Source organism: Diadema antillarum, unplaced genomic scaffold (assembly GCF_040938485.1).
Source record: "Diadema antillarum isolate AM-2024a unplaced genomic scaffold, OU_Dant_1.0 scf00000031, whole genome shotgun sequence".
NCBI classification, from domain to species: domain Eukaryota; kingdom Metazoa; phylum Echinodermata; class Echinoidea; order Diadematoida; family Diadematidae; genus Diadema; species Diadema antillarum.
This window is the reverse complement of record NW_027270920.1, coordinates 1,024,369-1,050,737: the sequence shown is the minus strand read 5'-3', so window position 1 is coordinate 1,050,737 and position 26,369 is coordinate 1,024,369. Positions and strand designations below refer to the sequence as shown.

The window sequence follows — 26,369 nt, the reverse complement described above, 5'->3', positions numbered from 1 at the left end:
AACTGTGTCAAGGTTGGCTCTTGTGAAAGAGTATCGAGTTACTTATTGGCCGGATCCGGTACTCATGTATTACAATAAAGTACAGTAACTGTACTAACATTTTTAATCCACGTGTATCAATGCAGTTATATTGACTGGCACGAGAGATGGCGCTGTTCTACTGACTGTGTTCTGTGTCTAGTGACCAATGATCTCCTTTTCCGCTGCGGGTACGGTATTGTGCAATACTAGTATGCAAGACGCACACACTTCCACGCACATACGTGCGGCCTGTTACTACCCGGATCACGAGCAACAGCTACTAAGTATCTAGCCATAGAGAACAACGGGTCAAAACGTGCCGTTCATCGCGGATCGCGAGTGCTCACTTGCTGCACACACACTTCTACACACACTGTACTGAAATTATACACGACACCATAAAGCTTGAAGTAAGCATCCAGAGCGAAGGGTATCGAAAGACTGTGATCACATTCCTCTGGATCACTCATTCAGGCTAATTTGAAACTCAACAATGGCAGAAAATTCAGGGTAACTATTTATTTGCTATCTTATTCTTATTTGTTTGAATCAAGCTGACTTAACAAAATGTATATTTTGTGTTTCTAAAGCTCTCTTCTGTGTCTCAGCAGCGGTGTTTGTGCGCGTATGTCCTACGTCCGTCCCGATCTTCAATTTTACGAAGTCATTGTGTTGAGCAATGAATCAATGTTACGTGTGTAAAAAATACTTTGTGCTATTCAGTTTCGCTCTCACAAACGTGGATCAGAAGTTTTAAATGCCAGTCTTCCAAATATGCTGTAGAGCATAACCAAAAAAACTAGACCTCTAAGTGTAAATTTTATTCTCGTGTTCGTCGACATGCCCATGCCATGGCGTGGCATTTTGTGTGTGTGTGTGTGTGTGTGCAAGTGACAGTGCACAGCGTATAGAAGCGTGATGTGTATTCAGCCAACTACACAGGCATTCCGGACAGAATCTTTTGTTTAAATTATGTCAGTAACCCTTTGCATTTTTTCCATCTTCAGAATGATTATTATATTTATAGACGTGTATAATACTCATAGACACACACACTCACACAGACACAAAGATTATTTCATGCATTTGATTTACATCATGTGTCTAGTAATCATTGATTTCTTGTCTTCACCCAATACTGAGGTATTACAATTTCTGTACTTTGTTTTCTTGGTGGAATTGAACAAATAAATTGAATTGAATTGAATTTAGAACATCTAATCCAGGGTCTTTACAGTAACTGTTAGATCTGACTGTGTTAGGGCTACTGTACGAACCCTATGTAATTTGTTTTTTATTTGGTTGAAATGAAAACCTTTTGTTTTGGAGTGTTTGACCTGTTTTAATTGATTGGACTTAGAGTAAAACAGAAAGGTTCAAACTTCAAGTGATTGTTTGGAGACAGAACAAAACTTGCTTTGGTAGCTAGCCAGAGACAAGAGTTATTTATAGTCTGCATATTCTTATTCAGAATGAACAAAGCAGTCTACCACTGGTCAGCATACAGTAGATGGCATGCTGAAAACAGTGGAAAAAAGTTATTTACCGTTTGGAGCAGTGATTTAAAAAATATTCGAGTTATTTATCACATTTGATGCATACATGTAGGCCTGCATGTGTGTAGGCCTAGATTATACAGTGTAGGTCAGTTGTGTACCATATAAAACATTTTGTGATAAAGCCTAAAAAGCTCATAAGGGAGTATCACTTTTTTTCACAAACCATGTTACCATTATTGTAGATGGTTTGTTCTAGAAAAATATTGTTCACATTTTATGAACATTGATTACACTGATTAACTTTTTTTGCATTGGTTGTTTCTATCCGTAACTCACATTTGAGAACTATTTTGAAGCACTGAACCCGAGTCTGTTTTATCTGCAAATGCTATATAATGCCTTTAAGGTAAAATACATCATGTAGTAATGTACATGTATAACTTACATGACATATCTCATATTGTTTAATTTCTAGGTGAAAAAAAAAAAATACTGAGATATATGCAAGATATGACAGACTGGCCACCAAACTGAATACATATTGTTGAACTTCTAGGTAGAAAAAAATACTGAGATGCAAGATATGACAGACTAGCCACCAAAATGAAATACTTTTACAATTGTACATGACATGCTACAATGTAGCTACCACCTTTAGACCCTGGTGATGACTACCAATTGATGTAGATTTGGTTTGAGAGACACACACGTTTTGTATTGTGTGTATGGCTACAATATTAAATGTACAAACTGTACACACAGGATTGCCCAACATTGTGCGTTCAAGCAGTGGCATAGTGTGGGGAAAACCCACTTTCAAACAAGAAGGAAAGAATGGCAATGAGTGGACTCTGATATGTTTGAAGCTTTTCAGTCAGATTTTGTTTAATTTATTTGTTTGTTTGTTTTTCCTCCAAAGCATTGTGCCCTTGTCTAGACCTGTGGGGGGGGGGGGGGGGGGGGGGGGGGGGGGCAAATCATTCCATGAAAACATCAACAAACATACAAAAAATGCAAATTCCGTTTACATGTATTTGCATGCAAAAATGAACAAAAATTAAAAGATTGCTATTTGAAGTTTGTGTGCCTGTGTAATCGTGTATACATTCATACATGTTATGCATAGTGTATACCTGATGATTTCCAACCTCTGTACATACCACACACCCATGAAGACAAATGAAATGAAACATCAGTACGACAATTTATTTATTTCGACTGTCAAAACATGCACAGGGCTGTCACTTAACTTTTTTCCTTGGTTGCCAGCCGGGCAACCTATAGAGTTTTTTAGGTTGCCAAATGGCGGTTTAACAAATAGGTTGCCACAGTGATAATGTTCGAAGAGTATTGCATAATGTGTAAATCTGCAAGGTTAATTATGGCGATGATAAAGAGGGCTGTTTACACTGCTGTTTACACGACTGTTTACACTGCTGTCTACAAATTAGAAAAAAAATATACAAAGTAAAATATGTCTCTGAGTCTCAGCTAGTGACTTTATGCTAGTCAAGTGTTTTTATTCCTTTGATTAGAAGCTGCAAACAGAATACATGATAATCAGTTTAATAAGCAGTGTTGATAAAAACTTCAGCACTAAAAGAACGATCAATCTACCTGAATCTTTCTTCAGTCAATACATTGTAATCCAGTTAATCATGCCGTGGGACAGTACATATTTGTGTATCACTATCAAAGCCTGGCCTGCAGTATCAACAACTATCATTATGAATGTCCTCTTTCTTGACTTGCTAGTCAAGTGACTTACAGTGTACTACTGTCTCGTCAAGTCTTTATATTCCTTCAGAAGGTCTAAACAGATAAAAAATTTCAGCACTAAAGGAACAATCAATTTATCTTTCTTCAGTCAATAATCCAGACAAGAAACTAGCACTCATCTCACTCTGATCTTTCCCCATTCTGGCCTCGGTCCCCCCCCCCCCCCCCCCCCCCCCCCCCCCCCCCCCCCCCCTGGCCTCGGTCCCCCCCCCCCCCCCCCAAAAAAAAAAAAAAAAAAAAAAAACGAGGAAAACACACACACATTGCAACACAACAAAAACCTCTCCCCTACACCTTCCCGATTTCCGTGTTTCTGTCAGGTGAAACGACATGTTCAAATACAAAAATAAAACCGCAGTAGATATTGATTGAAACTCAACACCCATTCATGCCAGCCAGGCCAGGCTGCCATAAACTTCAAAGCACATTCCGACAGCTGGCTGGTTGGCAGAAGAATTTGCGCGCGCGTGTCAATTTCTTGACTGGAGAGAGGGCCTGGGAACAGCCCCTTTCCCTGTTCATCTCCAACACCCCAGACAGTTCATGACCTCCAAGAATGCGCCAGTACGCGCGGTTTCTTCTGTTGATTGGTCTCTCTCTCTCTCCACCCCACCCATGCCAGTCTGGCATGGCACCTTGGCATCGTGGGATTTTTCTTTTTTCTGCGTGAACTTGGAGTTTGATCACTCTTCTCTCTACCTGAAATTGTGCGCTGTGCTCTACACACGACATAGCAGGCTAGGCTAGGCAGGCATTATCTACATCAGCTGGCAAGTCACCACTCCACTCACCTGCTGACAGCTTACCGCGAGCAGATAACAGTTAGACAGTTAGACAGTTTCTTCTGTTGCCGCTACTTTTACTGCCAAAATACTGGCTTTATCATCACACATTATTCGGCGAGACACACATTGTGTTTTGGAATATAAATGGACTTTCTTCTATGGTTATGATTGTTGGTGTTGGATCAAACTGAGTAAGTGTTCAACAGTTATTGAAATCGTGACATCGCTAGATCTAACGCCGTTAGACATCGCTAGAACTTGCAACTAACACAACTTGGCTTAGAAACTCAGTTTCCGCAGTCTGTGAATATCGTGGACATGTAATAATGATTAATTCACAGCTTCTGTTGGATTTATTTTTACTTTTATGTGTTTTATTTTGTTAAAAAGTGATTTTCCGTGATTTTCCGTGTGGAATATTTTTTCCGCAACAAGGGTAGCAGCAGACTTATGTCCTTTTAAGGCAGATGCAGTAGAGATTCAGTAAAAACATTCAGTTAAAAATGATATATTAAAAGAATATCAAAACCTGAAAATTTTCAATAGATCTGTGACAAACTGATTTTTCAAACCAGCATACACATACAAATACATCTTTGTACATGTATGTACAGAAACAGAAAGACAATGTAAACATTCATGTAGTGCAATGCACTTTGTTAAATTGGCTTTAAGAAGGCAAGCAGAGTGAAATGAATGGACAACATTATAAAGAAAATATAAAGAAAAATCCACAAAAATTCATTTTTCATGAAAATTACAATTTTCATCAACTTGATATTGACATTTGTTATGGGTAGCAATTATTCCCCCTGCTTTCTGAAAGCGGCTACTCTAGTGTTTAAAATGCTAGAAAGTGAATTTTTGTGGAATTTTCTTTATATTTTCTTGATATTGTATTTACCTCTTGTAGTCTCCTCATCCAGCGGTTCCAACATCAAAATTTAAAAATGCATAACTTTTGCATCGATTGTCCGATTTTCCTCAAACTTTCACTGATGTGTTCTACTAATGTTGCTGCTTTCACTCAATCCACATTACTCTTTGGGTTTAGGTTCCTTTTAATGTGTACCAAGCACCTGTGCAACAGGAAAGACACACAAACATTAGCCACTAAAGTGTTATCTGAATTGATTACTTCCCCAAATTCAATTTTTACTGGCTGTAGGCCATCATACCTACAATATTGTACACCACTATTCTGCCCTGCCATGTGTTTTAATTGATATTGCAAAGCATAAATATATTTGATACCTGATTTTGAGCATTGTTGGCTTTAATAGCACATATTGACAGAACATGATAATGAAAAAAAAAAAGCAATTCTACATTTATGAATCCTGCTTTGCTGTAATTTCATTGCAGAGATGACGTTGCCACTGCAATCCTGCGCACCAAGTCCAAGCCTAATAGGCTCATTGTGGAAGAGGCTGTAAATGATGATAACTCTGTTGTCTCCCTGTCACAGGTAAGTCCTACTTATAGTTTACTCTGAGGGTTTTAATTTGGGATGTTTACCCCTTTTCCATACACAGATTTTCAAAATTAGTCACATACAAGAAAATTGTATGTACATGTGTATACCATTTAGAGGAGGTACAATTGCATCAGGATGGGAAAAGAGCAAAATGGTTCCAGAAATTATTAGATTCTACAAGTGCTGTCTTCAATTTTTTGTGATATACACCGTGTACATTCATTATGTCGTTAAACTTAATGCATAATGTGCTCATATGAATTTTCACATATTACACCTGTTTTGAAGAAGTTACATTGGTTGCCAGTAAGACAGAGAATTGTATTTAAAATTTTGTGACTTGTTTATAGAGTATTGCATGGTCAAGCACCTGGTTATTTATCAGAATTGGTATCCATGAAATCACACTCATATTCTCATAATTTACGAAGTACACAGGATAAGTTGCTTCTAAAGCAATCTCACTTAAAAACGAAAGTAACTTTAGGGGATTGTGCCTTCAGCTGTGCTGCTCCAAAACTTTGGAATAAATTACCTGAGAAACTGAGGTAGGCATCATCACTTGTTGTCTTCAAATCTTTATTGAAGACTTATCTTTTTTCAGAAGCCTTTGATTAATTTGTTATCTATTTTTCGTGTGTCTAATCAGTGACAATGTTAGGAGCTCTGTTACATCACAGCGCAGTAGAGTATATTTACATAGTAGCTGCGCTATACAAATTTGTCTAATTATTAATTATTATGATGTATTAGGGCATTTGACAGAACAGATGGCATAAAAAGAGAGCCACACATTGAGTATATTGAAAGAACTGTATGCCGTCTGTACAATTTACGTATTTACATACTGTGTGTGTGTATTTGAAAAAAACAAAAGCCCCAAACAACAACTTACTGTTGGTTTTCCAATTCATGGTATAATTATACTGGTTAACCACTTGTCGGGCATTTTCTGATGCTCGTACTGTATCTCATTAGCTTCTGGTCATACAATGTACCTCGTCTTCAAATGCAATGCCATACCATGTTCAAGTTTCTCTTTGATAAATAGAATAAAATCAAACAGCTTCATCAAGATTACAACAAAGTGGAACCTAATTAATATTATAAGGAAGTTACGGTAATGTCTTTTGATATAGCAGGGTTGTCACCTCAGCTTGATATTAATAATGCATATACACTGTACCATTTATGTTGTTGCAGCCAAAATCACATGGAGGTGAAGACAGTTGAAACCTGGATAGTCTATGACTTTCTGATTGTGCGACTGATTTTGATGAAATGGCTCTTATTTTGCTTGTGGGAATTTGCTTACAAAACAGATGTGACTAGATAGTGTTGATTTGTAGAGAAGAAAAACAGAGCTGCATCAATTCGGTGATCCGTCACATTTATCCCTAAGTTGAATTATCTTTCGGGTTTATGTCAGGGTTAAGTGTGTTCGTGTATATCACACACATACACACTGCTAGTTAACTGCTACTCTATAGCTTCTGACCTTTCAAGCATTGAGAATTAAGAGTTTCTGGGATGAACTCTGTACCAGGGCTTTCTATATTTGTAGCTCAGTCGCAGAGACTCCAACCCCAAGCACCTTCTAATCTGGAGATTCTCCCGCCCGAAACCCCTAGCAAACGGGAGACTCCAAGTTGATGTGTGCGAAGCGCGAAGTTCCTAGGATTCTAGGTGTTCTCTGGTGCTATCTAAGGCTTATTTTTTCAATATACGATAGAAATAAGTAAGAAATCCTTTCCACCGGGAGACACAGAGCCAGGGCGGGAGGAATCAAATCTCAAACGGGAGAACGGTAGATTGTGCAAAAATGGGCTTTCGGCGGGAGATCTCCCGTCGAAAACGGGAGAGTTGGAGTCTCTGCAGTCGGCAGCAAGCACTGGACTAGCAATCTGGAGGCCTCGGGTTCAAATCCCGATGGAATCCCATTTTCTTTGCTCATTTTGCCACTAATAAATTATATTAATATCTGGTCAGTTTCCTTCTCTTTGCGTTTGTTATTTTAGAAGATGTAGATTTGATAAGCTAACGAGAGGTTTTCAAGAGTATTTTTGGCCACGCTGTGTTTGCCTGTTATCACAGACAAAGATGGATGAGCTGATGCTCTTCCGTGGCGACACAGTGATGCTGAAGGGAAAGAAGAGGCGCGACACCGTTTGCATCGTTCTGTCAGATGACACCGTCCCAGTTGACAAGATTCGTATCAACCGCTGCGTGAGGACAAACCTGAGAGTACGTCTTGGAGACATCGTCAGGTGAGGAGTGACCCTTTGTGTGCAGTGTGGCTTCAGTCGGCTTGTATAAAGCCCAAACTGTCCTGTCAGTAATACATCACATTAATTAGGGAAGGTGTATTGATAAAAGAAGGAAGGTACCTCAAATGAAGTGTCGGACAAAAATTTAACTGAGCACAGGATAAAGTTTAGACTGCCTGTATGCATCTCAATTCAAGAACATGTAGCTTGCACTGAGCACTTTACCTTGACTATCAGGTGGACATTGGGAAGATGAAGTGTACATGATGACTATATTTCTTAGTTCAATTGATATCGACTAATCTGCAAGTATTCTAATCCTGTTTTTCACTTACTTTTCTTCCCTGAAGTGCCATCTCAATTCCTAAAGTTTCAACATGTTTTCATGTTTTTCATGTTTTCATAAGATGCTGAATACATAACAAAAGATTTTCTTTTCTTTTACCAGTGTAGTAAAATCTAGTGTCCACAATTTGTTTTTGTCAAGGTTCATTTCTGCTTTGATTTGTTTTTACGAAGATCAATACTTGAATTATGCTTATGTACTCTTTACATATTTCCTGTTATTCAAACAGCGTGCAAGCTTGTCCTGATGTGAAGTATGGCAAGCGAATCCACGTCCTCCCCATTGATGACACTGTGGAAGGCATGACAGGGTATGTATTTACTTGCCTTTGTGTCTTGTGACTGGGAATCAATTAACACCTTATGCCTCACTTTTCTTCTTTTTTTTTTTTTTTTGCAGTACATCCCAACCTTTCTTAGTTATTATAAATATTTTTCATGATCAGCTGACATGTTACAACTATGAGGTATGGAAGACCTACAAGTTGCATGTACACAATACACAAAGCAAGTACTGCCTGGCTCATTTGAGAAACAAGATTATCGTCGCTGGGGCGATAAGACCTCGTATCTGCAAAATGTCAAATGTTCAGGAGAGCCAAAAAACATGGCGGCCAAAGCACTGTGGCGAATGGGATAGTCTTTCCTTTGACATTCCGGGGTGACTTCATTTTTGGAGTAAGACAGTTGGGATTTGGACAGGACATCACTTAACCCATTATTTGACTTTTAATCAAATAAAAGTCATTTTCACCAAAATTGCAGTTACAAGGTCTTGTCACCCCAGCGACGTTATGTACCATGTATGTCTGATGAAAATAAATCAGTTTGGGTAGACATGTGAATTGCAACCAGTAGATCATCACCAGTTGCACGTTGGGGTTGTTGACTCAGTGGTCAGGTGTCAACCTTAAAGTGGACACATTACATGTTACAAGCATTTTGTCCACCAGTGACTTGCTGAGTGGGAACAGTTAAACCCTTAGACCCCATTTACTACCCAAGACTCCACATTTGATTTACTGGACTGCTTGTGGTCACCGCCCTTGCATGCATTCGGTTGTGTGTGTGTAAATGGTTGTGTGTGTGATGTATTGGTGCATTTAAATGTGTACTGATTTTATCACCCTTCACAGGAGATTTTCTACATGAGAACTGTTCACAGACATTTCAGCAGTGATTTTCATAGAAGTATAAATTCTTGAGTATTTCTTCATCCTTTAGTTTTGAACACCATTTTACAGCTCAGCCAGTAAAGTGTGATGATTTTTAAAGATTGCATTACCACAATGTCATAAGAGTGTCTTGAAGTCACATCGAAGAGTAATGTGATGGTGAATGCTCATACTTTCTTCCCCTCATAGAAACCTGTTTGACGTATACCTGAAGCCCTACTTCTTGGAGGCCTACCGACCTGTCAGGAAGGGGGACATCTTCCTGATCAGAGGAGGTCTGAGAGCTGTGGAGTTCAAAGTGGTAGAGACCGACCCCGGGCCGTACTGCATTGTTTCGCCAGACACAGTCATACACTTTGAGGGAGAACCCATCAAGCGTGAGGTGGGATAGTTGTTCATTGATATCCATACATATGAAGTGGAATTACTTGGATGTGAACACTTAGTAATCAAGGGGGTTTTCCATCAAATTGTTTCATGGTCTGTTTTTAAAGGCCATAGAAATAAAGAAAACCTTAATGATGTCAGACAGAAGTGCTTTGTCAAGATTTTGCTGATAATTTTATTGCAGAGAAAGCTGACATATACATATTCTGCTTTATAATGTAGTGTGAAATAAGTTTTTGACTGATTAATGACCAATATAGGTTTTAAGGGAGGGAAATGAAATTTACATTTGTATATTGTATTGCTTCTTTCCACTAAGTGACCTTAGTGAGCTGGTTTGGTTTTGGATTTCATACCAAGAAAGTACTGCAATCATTTGTCCTTTCAACAATATTTACAAAGAATGCAACAGTCTTCCTCCACAACCCAATTTCAAGACTTCTGAATCACACATAAAATCTGTGAAGTGTTTTATTCAAGACTGTCCAGTTACTATCCATTACTTTCAAAACAGCCAGGTATGTATAAGAAAGGATAAGATTGTTCTGGTTGTTTGTTTCTTTTTTTTTTACTAATTTTTTTTTTTTTGCATTATGGGAAGTAACAGTAGTGATAAAGAAGCATTGCCAAACTCTATGGGCCTATTTTGTATGTTTGGGTTGTTGCAAGTTGCAATAATCATTGTAAGAACTGATGTTCTTGTAGGTTGCTGATTGCGTGTTGTCTAGATGCTGCCATGGAAAGTTCTTGTGTTGCAATTCATGTACAGAGTCTTTAGAGTAACAGAACAAAGGGCATAGCAGAATGGTCACTTGTTGTCAGGCTAGTCATCATCTGTATTTGCCTTTGTCATAGGACGAGGAGGAGAACCTGAATGAAGTTGGCTACGATGACATCGGAGGTTGCCGCAAACAGCTGGCTATGATCAAAGAGATGGTAGAGCTGCCACTCCGTCACCCCGCCCTCTTCAGGGCCATTGGTGTCAAGGTGAATATCTTTCGTCACATATCTTAATCTAGGCTAGGAGAGTTCCAGTACCTTTCTCTCACACAATAGACAATTTCTTCATTACTTGAGTGTATCTGATATTCATTTTAAGGAGAAATAAGTCAGCGTGGCATCTGATATTGTACAATGTATGTACTTTGGTGTGTCCTTGTGTGTGAAAATAGAAACCAGTAAACCAGTTTCAGTGAAAATATTTGATTGTCTTCCCATGTATTTTTTTTTAAGGTTTTAGGAAGGCATTAAACATTTTATATTCACTTTTCATTCACTCCAGATCATAGTCAATGATATAGGTAACATACAGATGTACTGTAAAACAAGGAATGTTCGCGTGCATTCTAATTTTGCGAATTTCGCGAGCGCCAAGATTCGCGAAATTAATATGCACGCGAAATTTCTTATCTACACTATAGAAAGCCAGTGGCAATTCGCGAAAATTTTGTGCCGCGAATATATCATGTTTTACAGTATTCTATTCCATTGAAATATGTGAGCTTAATTCAATTCAATTTAGTCATTTATTGTCCACATCAGGATATTTTGTTTGCATGATTTCTACAAAAAATATACAATACATCACATGGACAACATTCAAATTACATGTAAAACATTAGAAAAACCATCATTTTTGTCAACATTGTAAAATGCAGAAAATATTATTTAACATGTCTTCACTTAGATGTATATCAAGAACATAATCAAATTCATAGCAGGTAATCCTCCACCTTACTCCAGAAAGATGTGATTTTTGTGTCTTGCTGGCATTACTGGAGGAAGAGTAAAATTCTCTTCATTAGACTGAATGGAGGCAGCTGATGCTCTTTTCAGGTCGAAGTTGAGAAACAGTCTTTTGCAACACACTAAAAAGGGCAGTCTTCATTCTCATTCTAGTTCTGTTTTGCGAGATGTAACTGTAAAATTATTTTCCACATGACACTGCTACGAAAGCTCAAAAGCACCTTCATAGAAATTGATATATGGGATTGTGTGAGCTTGCTTTTCTGTTTTAAACGAAAATACAAAAAGTGGGGCAAATGAAATTGTTGAATTTGTGATACTGATGGCACTTTCCATGCTGAAGCTCATGTCATCACAAGGTATGTGCTGTATTCTGTAGTAGATAGGGATGGAAGTGGTGAGTTTTGCAATGTCTCTTCTTGCAGTACCCCAAAACTTAACCCATTGAGGACGGACTGATTTTGCTACAACATGCATTTCCTATAGACACCTGCCTGAGTATACTCTGGACTCGTCCTCAACGGGTTAAGATTTATTTCGATCATCTACAATATATGATTTATCTACCATTCCTGTCCAGCCCCCACGAGGTATCCTCCTGTATGGACCCCCTGGTGTTGGTAAGACCTTGATTGCCAGAGCTGTTGCCAATGAGACGGGGGCTTTCTTCTTCCTCATCAACGGGCCAGAGATCATGAGCAAGCTGGCAGGCGACTCCGAGTCCAACCTCCGCAAGGCCTTTGAGGAGGCAGAGAAGAATGCTCCAGCAATCATCTTCATTGATGAGCTGGACTCAATTGCACCAAAGAGAGAAAAGGTCAGTTACAATTATCTTACAATCACAAAATTCTATGGTGCACTCTCGTTATGATGAGCACGGTTACAATGAAATTCTGGTGACAATGAAGTAAAAATTCAGGTCTCAACATTATCCGTTCTATGTATCTTTATTATTTATTTGTGCGGTTATAGCGAAATTTCGATATAACAAAAAAAAAAAAACTGCTGGTCCCGAGGACTTCATTATAATGGGAGTCCACTGTATTTGTGAGATAGTGTAGTTGATGAATTATTTCATATTTCTTTTACAAAAATACAGATTTCATAAAAGCTGCTACTTTTTTAATGGTAGATCATGAAATTGCTACTAGAATTGTGACTATTTTATCCATAATTGTACTCTTCCAGATGAGTAACATTGTTAATGCCTGATTTCTGTGTTTCTTAATAGTATTTATGGAATTCCTGAGGAGTACATTTTTCTAACTTCACGGCTTGTCATAAAATGATTGCAACATACAGACTTGCATTGTATGTAGTATGCAGAAGGGCTGGAGTAATAAAAGGTAATGTGTCGTCATTACGGTGGCAGATAGTTGTCAAAGTGCACTTCGTGTTTTCACACTTCCTTATGTTGTTTCTAGACTCATGGAGAGGTCGAGAGAAGGATTGTCTCACAGCTCCTCACCCTGATGGATGGGCTTAAGAAGAGGTCACATGTCATCGTCATGGCAGCCACGAACAGGCCCAACAGCATTGACACAGCTCTGCGTAGATTTGGTAAGCCAGAAAAAAAAGGCTTTGTTTTATCAAGCAGATGTAGCCTTCTGAATATTTTAAATTTATGAATGGTACACTTCTTTTGTAGATTTATAATACATAAGGTAAATCATTGTGCTTTCATGTTTTCACATTATGAAGGCTCTCACCTGTTGATCATTGTGAGGGACGTGGAAAGAGAGAGATTGGTTATAATTTTCACACACTATATATGATACAAGTATAAACATCTTTTTAATCATGAGTGGCAGCAGCCTCATGTGCAGAACAGTGATGATGTCTCAAAGACAATGTGCATTGTAATATTATTATACAGGAGGTAGACACATGAGCTTATCACACTTTGGTGCCAATGTAAATTTGATCCAGTGAAAGAGATCCTTAGTAATAGACAGATTATAGCCACCGTCAGCATGAGACTAAAGTTAGAGGAAGTTCAAGTACTGCTTGTGGTCTTGTAATAAGATATACAAGTAGAATCAGCTGAAATTTGATAACTTCTGCTATTTTTATACCCTATGCCCTCTTCAGATGAAATCTTCTCAGGGTGTGAAGGGCTGGGACGTCAGGGCCACAAATATCATAGTCATCAAAAATACAACAGCAATTAGATTTTAGCGTGTGTTCCTAGTGTAATTTTATTGCCAAATTATTCGTAGAAATGTTTACATGTAGCATTCTTGGTAATTTACAGATCGCTTCGATAGGGAAATTGACATTACCCTCTTCAGAAAATCTTCTCAGGGTGTGAAGGGCTGGGACGTCAGGGCCACAAATATCATAGTCATCAAAAACACTACAGCAATTAGATTTTAGCGTGTGTTCCTAGTGTAATTTTATTGCCATATTATTCTTAGAAATGTTTACATGTAGCATTCTTGGTAATTTACAGGTCGCTTCGATAGGGAAATTGACATTGGCATTCCAGATGCTACCGGCCGTCTGGAGATTCTCCGCATCCACACAAAGAACATGAAACTTGCAGAGGATGTTGACCTGGAACAGGTAAATGGATGAGAAAACAAAAAACAAAAAGAAAACAACATAAGTGGGAGAATGTCCACAATTCTATCCCAATGCTCATGCAGAAGTACTTCTTGTTTGCAATTGAAGGTGACTGCAATACGTTGTGAGCATTAGGAAAAGTAGAAAAGTAAAAAGAATATCAGAGATTCTGCCAGTGTGTGCACTGTTAAAACTGAGGTGTTGGTGTTGTTGTGGATTCTCTTTTTCTTTTCGTTTTGTGAATTTTTTAGCCTGAAATGTCTGGCTGAATGACAACAAACCACATGTGGATGTCAGTTTGTAGAGCTCAGAGTCAACAAGGTAACAGGATATGACATCAGGAAGTGACGTTAGGATATTGAGCAACTCCATCCAGTGTCCCCTGTGCTATTGCCTTTGATTACCACTGCCAGCGGGTTATCAGTCTCATTGCGCAGTAAAATATAAAGGCATAACAATCACTTCATTCTTACCACAGTAGCATGATTCTCAGTGGTGTTACTGTTTTATTATGAAGGACATCAGTTTCACTTGGGTAGTAGAATGATTAAGTAGCCACATAAAGAAGTCACAATTATCACCTTACCCAAACCAAACCAACTCTTGAGGGCAGTTATATTGCTACAGCTGTTGTTGTTGTTGTTGTATTGTTGTTGTCATTGTCGAATGTCCTCATTGTTGTTATTATTTTGACTACCTTCACTTTCACATTATCGTCATTATTATCCTGATGTGTGAAAATCAATATGGTAAGAAGTACTTGACTGATACTGTTTGCCAACAATTGCTAATTGCCTGAAGAGAACCATAATGGGTCGATGTTGTTCACCCATGTTCTGGTGTGTGTATGTATGGATGTATCTGTTTGTATGCATGTTTTGTAAGGAACTCGCTAACTGACTTGCACATATTCTTTCTGCCCTGAAAAGGGCCTTTCTCAACGCAGGAAACGGCAGAGGTCAAATTGGACTCGGGCCACATACATAAGGAAAGAATTGGCACTGTGCCTCTACCAACCAACATGTGATTTCGACACTGGTGGCACCCTGAAGGAGAGGTCAAATAGAATCTTTTGTCGGTATGAGTGCGCACACTCTTTCACACACTGGCTCTCATGAGTATGATGATAATTATATTGATAATGTTGATAATAGTGTTGATAGTAATGATGATAATATCACATATAAACAATATTACCTATGTTTGGATTTTTTTACCTTCCCAGATTGCAAATGAGACTCATGGTCACGTGGGCTCCGATCTGGCCGCCCTATGCTCAGAGGCTGCTCTGCAGCAGATCCGAATGAAGATGGACCTCATCGATCTCGAAGAAGACAGCATCGATGCAGAGGTCATGGATTCCCTTGCCGTCTCTATGGATGACTTCAGGGTAAGCACACAGATCATCAGTTGCTCATTCAAGTTCTCACTTCTATTCCTAATACTCTCATTAAAGATAATGCACTCAATTTGTGATGCTCTACTCCAAGAAATAGACAACAAATAAACAACACAAAGAAATAGATTCTTGCATACAATGTAGCTTTCAACCATAGGAAGATTCTAGCCCAATGATTTTCAACAGCAAAACAACAGAACAGCAACAACAACAACTTTCCTCTCTGATTTTTTCTTTCTTTCTTTCAAGAAGCCTTATTAAACTGTTAGGCCCGAATTCACAAAGGTGGTACAAATGAAACCATGGTTTAAACCATGGACAAAAACCGTGGAGCGCCAAGTGTCGCATGGAATATTTCATTACAAAATCGGTCATTTCGTCGATGAAATGATTATTTTGTAACAAAATGACAACAACAAAATGAACATTTGTCCATGAAACGATAATTTCGTTAACAAAACGATCTTTTTGTCGACGAAATGACCAATTTCGTAACGAAATATTACGTGCGACACTTGGCGCTCCATGGTTTTTGTCCATGGTTTAAACCATGGTTTCATTTGTACCACCTTTGTGAATTTGGGCCTTAATGTCCGACTGTGTGTAACAGTTAGTATGAGTGGATCTATGTTATAAGGATTACAATTGTTTAACTTTTGACTTGTTCCTGCCTCTCTATGAATCAATGCCATCTAGTTGGTTTAAAATCCAAAGGGCCAGATCGAAAGACTTATTCAAAATAAACATGAATCTCTGTATTAATGTCATCTGTAAATGGCCAGCCTTGATGGTGGACTGCAGTCATGTTGTGCTGTGCATTTATCACAAAAGCCACCAGTGTTGGATATGATAATTAAGGACCACATATTTTCAGCATGTTTACATCTGCTGATTATAAGGAGTTTGTGATAATAATCGCTGTCCTCCACCTTACTCCATGAAGGCATGACAATGTGCCTTTCTGGCATTAATGGAGGGAGAGGGACATTCTCTTTATTAGACTGAGTAGGGGCAGTCAGTACTCTACTCAGGTCAAAACTGAGATACAGGAATTCTGAGGGAATTTGATGGAGTCCAGCTCTTCATGCAGCAGGTCCTCATTGAGAATGTTTAAAGCATCATGCATGGCATCTTTGTTTTGCTTTGTTTTGTTTTTTTTTTCCTGATAGCAAACTTAAAAAAACTTTGCATACCACAAAATGTCCATATTTTTGTGCGATTATTTTTTCGTGCCACACAATAGTGTCAGCCCATCCAAAATGTACAGAGGAAATCGTGAAGATGTTTTCAGAGGTTTTAGACTTTGTGCTAGCCAAAAGTGCGAAATGTGCAAAAATTAGTGCACTGCAAAAAAGTGTGTGTTTACAGCATATTCTCTTTGAAAAAAAAAAATTCCTGTAATTGTGAGAAATGCCTTCTTCTAGAGAATTATACACAGAAATGTGAATAAAATTCTAGGACCATTCAGCCCACCTTTTCCTGTGAAGAACAGTTTGTGATACCACACAGCGTTTGCAGTTGAAGTAAGGAAGAGTGTTGACGGCCATGATTGCTTTTTGCTGCAATGATCCACAGTATGCCCTGAGCAAGAGCAGTCCGAGTGCTCTGCGTGAGACGGTGGTTGAGGTGCCGACAGTGACGTGGGAGGACATTGGTGGTCTGGAGAGCGTCAAGAAGGAGCTCCAGGAGTTGGTCCAGTACCCTGTGGAGCACCCAGACAAATTCCTCAAGTTCGGCATGACGCCAAGCCGCGGTGTGCTCTTCTACGGACCGCCGGGTTGTGGTGAGTGGAAATACGTGTTCAGGGCACACATTGCCCTCTAGATATACAGTCGTAATATTTGACAGAGCTTGTTTCTGTTTCAAATGTGAAATGATTCATACCTTAAAGTCTACGGTCGACCTAAAAAATTTGCCAGGTCAAAAAAAACAAACAAAACATTAAAGGGACTGTACAGTACTGGTTGAGGTGGTGATTCATGTTTTGAACATTCCTAAGTGAGATAATGAAAAGCCTCTTATGAAATATGAAAGAGCATGTAATTTTAAGAAGGATTCAACGTTTAATTTGATGAAAATTGGTTTTCAAATGGCTGAGATATCCAAAAAAGTGCTAATAATAAAAGGCGACATGCCACAACTTTATTAGGATCTCTTTGTTTCACCTTGTTTTTGGATATCTCAGCCATTTCAAAACCGATTTTCATCGAATAATCTTTTGATACTCCTTAGAACTGCATGCTCTTTGACATCTCATAGAGTGGTTTCTGAATATCTCACAAAACGTTAAAAGCTAAATCCTCACCTCGACCAGAACTGTACACACCAAATGGATATGAATAGGTTTTAATCCTGTAGTGTAAGTTGAAATTCCCCCAAGTCAAAGGATTTTCTCTGGTCTCTTTAGATTTGACTCGGACAAAGCTGACTGTATTTGATTGTCCAACCTGTGACTGTAATGAAAACCCTTCATACCCTCCCTCCATCTCTTACCCTAGTAAAATCATTTGCATATTTTACTGGAATTTAAGTGGAGGCACATCAATTTCTCCTTATTAGACTGGGTGGTGAATATTAGTTTTCCATCCAGGTCGAAAAGGTGATACACAGGCAGAGGATAAGACTAATTTTAATGTAGGGACATTTGTATGTTTGGAAAATCAAGGAGTTTCCCCTTCACATTTGTCTGTTACTTTGCTATCCTTTTGTTTGTTTGCGTGCAACACACATATTGTGGTGATGATTGGGAAGTTGTGTTTATCGTACAGCTTGAGTCGCCATAGGTAGTGAATTGCCTTTGATCACAGGTACATTACGTTGAGTACTGTATATGACATATATTTTGCGAGGTTTTTATTTTTCACAACCTTCATGAGTCAAGTGCTATTTGTGAATTAACCATGCAAAAATATAAACTTTGATTGTGACATAACTGTGATGCACAGGCATACATTTCTTCGTTCATTATTGCTCTCCCTGATTGCAAATTTAACCACTCACAGAATTGTGGGGAAGTCACGATTCGCGGAAAATTTGACTTGCTAAATATTGGCGTATGCAGTGTGCAGTGTTTAAGAATTATCTAGTAAAATCTTTCAATGAACACAATATAAATTGTCAAGATTTGCTTAACTCAGATCATGGAATTCAGCGTGAGTTTTTATGGAAAGTCTTTTATGCAGTTTCTCGTGTGTCTTGCTCTTGTGTGACCTTTGTCCCTCAGTCCCTTTGACCCATTTCACATGTGTTTCTCTGTGTTCTTACAGGTAAGACCCTGCTGGCCAAAGCCATTGCCAATGAGTGTCAAGCAAACTTCATTTCCATCAAGGGACCTGAGCTCCTCACCATGTGGTTTGGAGAGTCCGAGGCCAACGTCAGAGATGTCTTTGACAAGGTCAGTCACAGCCACATGTGATCTCCCAGCATTTTATTTTCAACTAGAAGAGTTCACTCCTTGCTGATAACAATGTGTCAACATTTTTTCCTCCTGCCATCGTACCCTGAAAAAAACACTCTAAACCAACTGAGTAGATGATGTAGTCTGCTCCCCAGACATTTCTTATTAATAACGAGATATTTGTGATTTTACTCAATCTGTGTTCGTAATTGCATCTAAAAAATAAACCTTTAATCTTGGACACTTCATTTGGTTTGTTGGTCAGGGGGGGGGGGGGGAGCTGGAGAGCCATGGGTCTAAAACACACCGTAGTGCCAACACTGGATTTTCTCAGAGTTACTTTATTCAAAGCATGAATTTAAATCCAATATTGTAACCATCCCTCATACCGTGTGGCATATCAGCATGATTTGTAGGGGGTGCTCCGCTCCCTTAGGGGCTTCTGCCTGAAGTACTTGGAAATGCAAAATTTAGTACAACACCGCTTCATTCATCAAAGTACTGTCTCAATTTTAACACTGATTCCATTAATCTTATTATTTGTCTAGCATGTTTTGCAGGATTTTGTAAAGTATAATGTGAAAGCAGATGTTTAGATGTATGCCTGTATAGCATTGCTATGATAAGTTCAACTGGTGAGAATTTGCTAGTTGCAGTGGAATCAAACATGAAGATATTGATTAAAGGATTCATGGTTCCAGTTAAGAAAATACCATATGGCTGATGCCTTGAATAATAGTCCAACAGATGAAATGGTAATGTTTATGTTAAGATTTATTGAAGTTTTTCTGAGGCTATCACAGAGACCATGCTTTGCCAAAGATCAATCTGATTTGATCCTACCAACAGGCAAGACAAGCTGCTCCATGTGTTCTCTTCTTTGATGAGTTGGACTCCATCGCCAAGTCTCGAGGGGGTAATGTCGGCGATGCTGGCGGAGCGTCAGATCGCGTCATCAACCAGGTTCTGACTGAGATGGACGGAATGGGTGCCAAGAAGAACGTCTTTATCATCGGTGCCACAAACAGGTGAGTGATGGTACCGTAGCTTGTGTCTGCACTAGTGGCAGAGTACTGTAAAACGAGGAATGTTAGCATGCATTTTAATTTCGCGAATTTCGCGAGCCCCAAGATTCGCAAAATTAAAATGCATGCAAAAGTTCTTGTCTACACTATACGCATTGAATGCAAGTGGCACTTCGCGAAAATTTCATGCCGCAAAAAAGGCTGTCGGCTCCAATTCGCAAAAAATTCATGCCGCAAATATATCATGTTTACAGTATATTTTTTTCTGTCTCATCTAGCATATGGTTGATTACAGCAGGGTGGTAGATCACAGCAGGGTGGTCCATTAGGGATTAAACTGGTCGTAACAACAAGCTTCACGTTTTGCATGACATCCTCCAAAATATACGAAGTCATTAGTTCTCTGCCAAATTTTATGACATTTTGAAACTTAAATCTGAGTCAGATATGGGGGGGGGGATTAATTTTAGTGTTAGGAAAGTGACTTGAAAATTATGATATGAACACCGAAATCATGGAAAACGCATCTTTACTCATACTTGACCAAATCTCTTATGACCAGGCCGGATATTGTTGACCCTGCCATCTTGCGTCCAGGCCGTCTTGACCAGCTGATCTACATCCCCCTGCCAGATGAGCCTTCCCGATCGTCCATCCTGAGGGCCAACCTAAGAAAATCACCCGTGTCTGAGGTGAGTCTGTTCACTGTCTAGTTAGAAAAACTTTGAAACTGTCTAATCCTTCCTTGTCAAGTTCAGTCATGTCAATGCCCATGTTTTAATGGCATAAATTAAGTCTTTTAAAGCATTTAGATGCCAAATATTATTTGGAGGTGTAGTTGGTATTGATAGGTGTACTTGTATATCGGCATAAAATTTGTTAAAGAGTTGAGTCAATTTTCTTGTATCCTAGTCAAAGATGAGGTAAGTATGCCAGAAAATTGAATATAAAGTAAGTACGATATGTGGAATTTTGATACATCTTTCTGAGATGATTAGTGGTCAGTTTGAAATGGATCACCGTGATGTCCACATAAAACCAAATCGTGGTAAAATTATACAGTAACCTCCTTGGCAGAGGTGAAAAAAAAAAGTTTTGTAGTGTCTCTTCCCAATTATCCCAGTGCAGTTCAGAAGCTCTGAAGTGTTCAACCACCACTGTTTTCACTTTGTGATTGCAGGAAGTAGACTTGCCATACCTGGCCAAGGTGACCCATGGCTTCAGCGGTGCTGACTTGACCGAGATCTGCCAGCGGGCCTGCAAGCTGGCCATCAGGCAGAGCATCGAGGCTGAGATCAGGCGGCAGAAGGAAAGCATGAGCAACCCAGCTGTGGAAATGGTACGTATCACCAGCAATGGATATCCATCGGCTTGTCAAAGGCATCTTCCTCCCTGAGAATTGATCTCTGTGCAGGCTTAGGTGTGTTGTGTTCAAATTCTGAATCTCAGAAACATGTGAATCCTGTCATTTGAATTGTAGCGCTTCTTCCCTAGCTAGAGGTGCAGAAAATTATTGCGGGAGTAAGCGCTATCAGGTTACTACTCTAACTTATGACTACAACAAGTATAATGATTATAACAAAGTATACAAGGTGCATACTCACGGTTTTGGAGCAGCTGCTCTTCGTATATAGATTCTAGCTGAGACAAAACGGCGAGACGGGGGACAGTCAAGGTCGCTGGGAATCGTGTAGTCTTGTCTCTGTCCTGGGGTCCGTCTGTCTGTCTGTCCCTATTTTGCCCTCCAGGTGAACTTTCCGTGCGTGCAGCTGGTGCATGCGTGCAGGTTTGTTGGGGATTTTGCTGTCCGTCAGCCTATGTTGGCACATACGCCGATTACTGGGCTACGCGGCAGTATGGCCAAGCCCATACTATTGTGTATGCGCGGCGATGGACGGGACTACGCACCAGTAAACATAATGTACCGCCACGCTGGTATTGGCCTTGTATATTCCCGATGGCAGATGTATCATATCGCCAACCGTATACCCGGTGGCAGATATACTATCGCCAACCGTACAACTGGTGGCAGATATAATCGCCATCTATACAACCAAACCGAGCGACGAGCATAGAGTTCAACCTGTCTTACTACAGAATCGTCTATATAAGCAAGTGATGAAATATATTATCTTTTATCTGTCTAAATCAGAAAGAGTGTTGGATGAGAGTACAAGTACTTTTGATTTTTAAAGATGTAAAGAAAACAAAATACAGAAGATTGCCTCATAGATATATTTTGGCCAGTAATTGGTCATTCTCCTAATGATTTATCCCAGAAAAGATGTTAAGGGCACTTTTTTTTTCATTGGAAAGTGACATAACTTGATATGACCTAGTGGTTGTAGCAATTTTGGTCAAACTTTAAATTTTTTTGACTGGAATTTTTTGTCCTCTTGTCCAGTCTGGGCTGATCAACATGTGCGTAGTAACTTCAGTGGTTCTCAAGTCATACTTAAGAGCATTTTGTTTGCTGAACTGTAATGCTCTTGTCACCTTATCCCGTATAGGTGACTAACGTGAACCTAATTATTTCATTGGTTCTGAGGTTCATACCTGAACCGATTTTTGTGTGTTGTACTGGAATGTTTGTTTCACCTTGACCCATTCAGGAGACTGATGAGGAGGACCCAGTACCAGAGATCACTCGGGCTCACTTCGAGGAGGCCATGAGATTCGCCAGACGCTCAGTCAGTGACAATGACATCCGCAAGTATGAGATGTTTGCACAGACACTCCAGCAGAGCAGAGGGTTCGGAAACAACTTCAAGTAAGTTGATTTTATATAAACTGTCATGATTTTCATTGGATCTAGCCATATCTTCTCCTTCAACATGTTTTGAGATAGTTCTTGAAGTCAAGAGACATGTCAATCTTCCATTTTACCTAATTTGTTACTTTAATTCAAGAATGTCTGTCAGTCTTAAATCAAGATCAACACATGTAGTTAGAGTCATCTCATCTTGAGTATTCTTTCACTTTGAATGAAGGAAGGATGCTCTAGTGGCCTTTGGGAAAAAGATGTAAAAGCTTGAGCTTACTTGTTCTATTGAAGCAATAAAGAATAGATAAAATTGGCATAGTGTACAATTTTGCATCTTTATTTTTTTAAAGATCCTGATAGTTGCTTAGTTGCTCTCGTTTAAGATATGATACTCTTGTTTTTCATAGCATTAGTGCTACAGCAAGTGTATGTAATGTTAATCTTTGTGTTTACATTCTGTTCATGTTGACCCAAAGTTTATCAAAAAGGCATGTGTCTCATTGCAGTTGGCAGATGCAACTGATCCTCTTCTACCATTTACCATTTCCTGTATTTTCCACAGTTATTGTCATATTTTGTATTTGATATTTAAACAAAATCTGACCTTGTGACTGTTCCATTACTGGAATACTATTACCTTGGACATTTAGCACAAAGATTAACATAATCCAACCATTTCTAAAGATGGTTTAAAAAAATTGCATGGAAAATGTGCATTGAAATCTAGATTGAAATGCAAGGTTATGTTAATTTGGCTTAGCATGCATTTGACTCTCTCTTGAGAATTAATATTACATTTTACTGGATCAAACTGGTGTAAGGTGAGTTCTGAAGAAAACATAAGAGGTTAAACAACTGGAAAGAGAATTACTTTGTAGTGGTGAAGTAATGAAGGGACTCTATGAGAGATAAAGGAACATATCAAATGTGCTTCTCCGTGCTTTGTGCTGTTTGATTCCATCGTTTCTAATTATCTGTATCTCTGCATTTTGCAGCTTTCCAAACAGTAGTGGGCCATCAGGCAGCCAGGGAAACCCTGGGTCTGGGGGAGGAAATCCAAACCACTATCAGGATGACGATGATGACCTCTACAACTAGGCAGAAAACTCCATGGACTGGTAGTCGATGTGGGTCCAGTGATTTATGTGACTGGGAGTCACAGGGACAGAGTAAATGTTATTAAGAAGTTCTTGTACGATTTATAAGTCACTGTCAGTGGTAACCGTGTCCTTTGGTGAATGTTGCTTATGGATGCAACAGGCATATTGTAATTTGTAAGTCTAATGGTAGTGTTTTTTATTGGTTTTTTTTTTTCATTCGAAAGATTATTCCTTACTAGGTTCCTGAAAGCAAACCGATCTAATTGTATGAATGCTTAGACTGCAGCATTCTCTCTCTGATCTGATTTTGACATATTAGAAACATGATGATGTGAGTTCATGATTAGCTGATTTGCTATTGAACAGAACCAGATACGGTATCAAAACTGAAAGATCTGTGAGAAAAGTATTGTTTTTATTTATGGCAAAGCTTTCAAATGTTATATTTCTGAATGAAGGGTTGGCATGTACATTTTTCTCAGTGAAAAGTTAACTGCCAGATATCAAGGAAGACAAAGTTCTGTTGGTTGTTTTTTTTTTATCATCAATATCCTTTCTTCAGAAAGAGAGAACATCTTGTAATCTTGTTTTTGCTTTAATTTCCCCCAACAAGAATGATTTGTTTTATGTGCATGTTGCTCTCATGGTATTCCAAGAGGTCAGTGCATTAGCAATGAATGAGAATATGAAGATTTGCCAGTACCGTTCATTTCACCCGCCAGTGGGCAGAATTGTACAGAGATATTGCCACATGTTATACTGTAAATGGTCCATTGAAATGTTATTGTAATGATTGACACTGCTTGATTGCAAAAGGGCTGGAGGTGGGGGTTGGGATTCTCCAAGGCCCCCGCCCTCCTTACTATTTTTTTCTGCTGTTGTGCGAGACAGCATGGTAAACGATCTTATGCCCAACTAAACAATACATATTCCATTGCAAATCAAATCAATGTTTAGTTATAGAAAATAATACCATTGTAATTTTTTAAAGATTAGTTTGTAATTATTTGATGCTGTTTTCGTTTGCTATGACAAAATTAAAAATTTGATATGCATAATTGTGAAAGACATATTTAAGGGCTGATGAATGACTGAATATGTGAAAAAAAGCAACAATGATTTATATATATGCATGATTTCCATTTACCCAATGATTGCAAAGTTCAAAGCCACTGTACACTCTTAAATTATTGAAATTAACTCTAAAATAAAGTACGGCCAGATGTGCAAGAATTTTTGTAGATTTAATGGTGAAAATATTGTGGGGGAAAAAAATAAATGTTGCTGGAAGTGCATCGTAATGTTACTTTTCATATACTAGTCCATGCACATGCCAATGTCCACATGCATTGAACCATCTGTTTGCAAGATGAAAAGTGGAGCCGTCAACTAAAAGAAGCCCTAATGTACCCTCACCTCATATTAAGGACTAATATTTGCTTTAGCGAAGAATGCATGACATTTTTGCTTTGTTAGTTTCTGAACTGAATGCCAACACATGGCAATATTTTGAATCCACGCATTCGAGAGAAACACCTATACATGTGACCCAGGAGCAGAAAGCTTGTTCTGATCTGACATGCGACAGGATATATCTCACTCACTGTACCACTTATCATCATATGCTCACACTTTCAGATTTGTTTTCTTTGCTTTGTATGTAGAGAAAGGATTATCATATTAGAATACACATAGTAATTTATACACACAATTCTGTGTTATGTAGTACACGAGAACTTTCTAGAAACGACTGATGTCTATCACTTCCAAGAATTAGCATGTAATGCTTGCATAACCAGATTCAATGCTGTCTCCTTTCTTTTTTGTCATACGTACTTAGCATTTCACAAAATTTGATGAATGTCAAAAAGACAATTACATCACATTCAAACAGTGCAAGTATTGTTATGCAAAGACAAAATGCGTAACAAACTTTCATAAAAGGTACCTTGTTTCTGTGTTTTTTAAACATCTTCAGAAGAAAATCTGTCATGATTGCCTCACTAGATTAAAGAAACAGATAAACCTGAGGCTTAGACAGAAGGGATGTGCTACATTGTAGCTCAGTCTGACTTTATGTAGATAAGAAATGATTACAGCTTGCTCTAACTTAAGCAAAATTTGATTGAAACTTTGTTTTCCTCTTGTCAGAATTGTGTACATTATTCGATTCCGCAATAGTTGAGCAAAAAATATCATCACAAATTAAAAATAAATTCTGCCTTAGTTCACTCAAAAATCTGCTACTAACCCTTCTCCATTTATTCACTACTTCAGATGATATAGGTAACCATCTCTGTAGTCCTAGTTTACAATGTATTTCAGAATTACAAAGGGAATATGTTTGTCTATATTATTATGCAGGAGAATGCTTCATTTGAGAGAGAGAGAGAGAAAAAAAAAAAAACAGACTCCTGAAGTTCTGCTGACTTTATGTCATTGCAGTGGCATTAGTCCTACTGTGTCTGTTTTGATGACGAATAAAATAAATGTTCAAATAATGATAAAATGTGTTGCACCAGAACTATTCAGAGTGTTGTTTGAGTCCTCAAAGCTGACAGCATAATATCTAAGCTGTACATACGACCTACTGGTAGTGTACTTTCCACAACAGGACCATATCCACAGATTTAGTCAT

General features: G+C 38.6%; 1 protein-coding gene across 1 annotated transcript; it reads left to right on the top strand.

Annotated features, from left to right (window-relative positions):
* The first annotated feature begins 381 nt into the window (after positions 1–381).
* On the top strand, positions 382–24,988 carry LOC139741467 (transitional endoplasmic reticulum ATPase). Its single transcript, XM_071652055.1, has 17 exons — positions 382–531; positions 5,450–5,552; positions 7,656–7,828; positions 8,404–8,484; positions 9,538–9,730; positions 10,591–10,722; positions 12,062–12,298; positions 12,906–13,041; positions 13,934–14,046; positions 15,272–15,436; positions 17,021–17,228; positions 18,712–18,839; positions 19,692–19,870; positions 20,430–20,559; positions 21,048–21,206; positions 22,480–22,637; positions 23,627–24,988. The coding sequence occupies exons 1-17, from the start codon at positions 515–517 to the stop codon at positions 23,727–23,729; spliced, it is 2,415 nt and encodes an 804-aa protein (XP_071508156.1). The 5' UTR covers positions 382–514; the 3' UTR covers positions 23,730–24,988.
* The last annotated feature ends 1,381 nt before the right edge of the window (positions 24,989–26,369 follow it).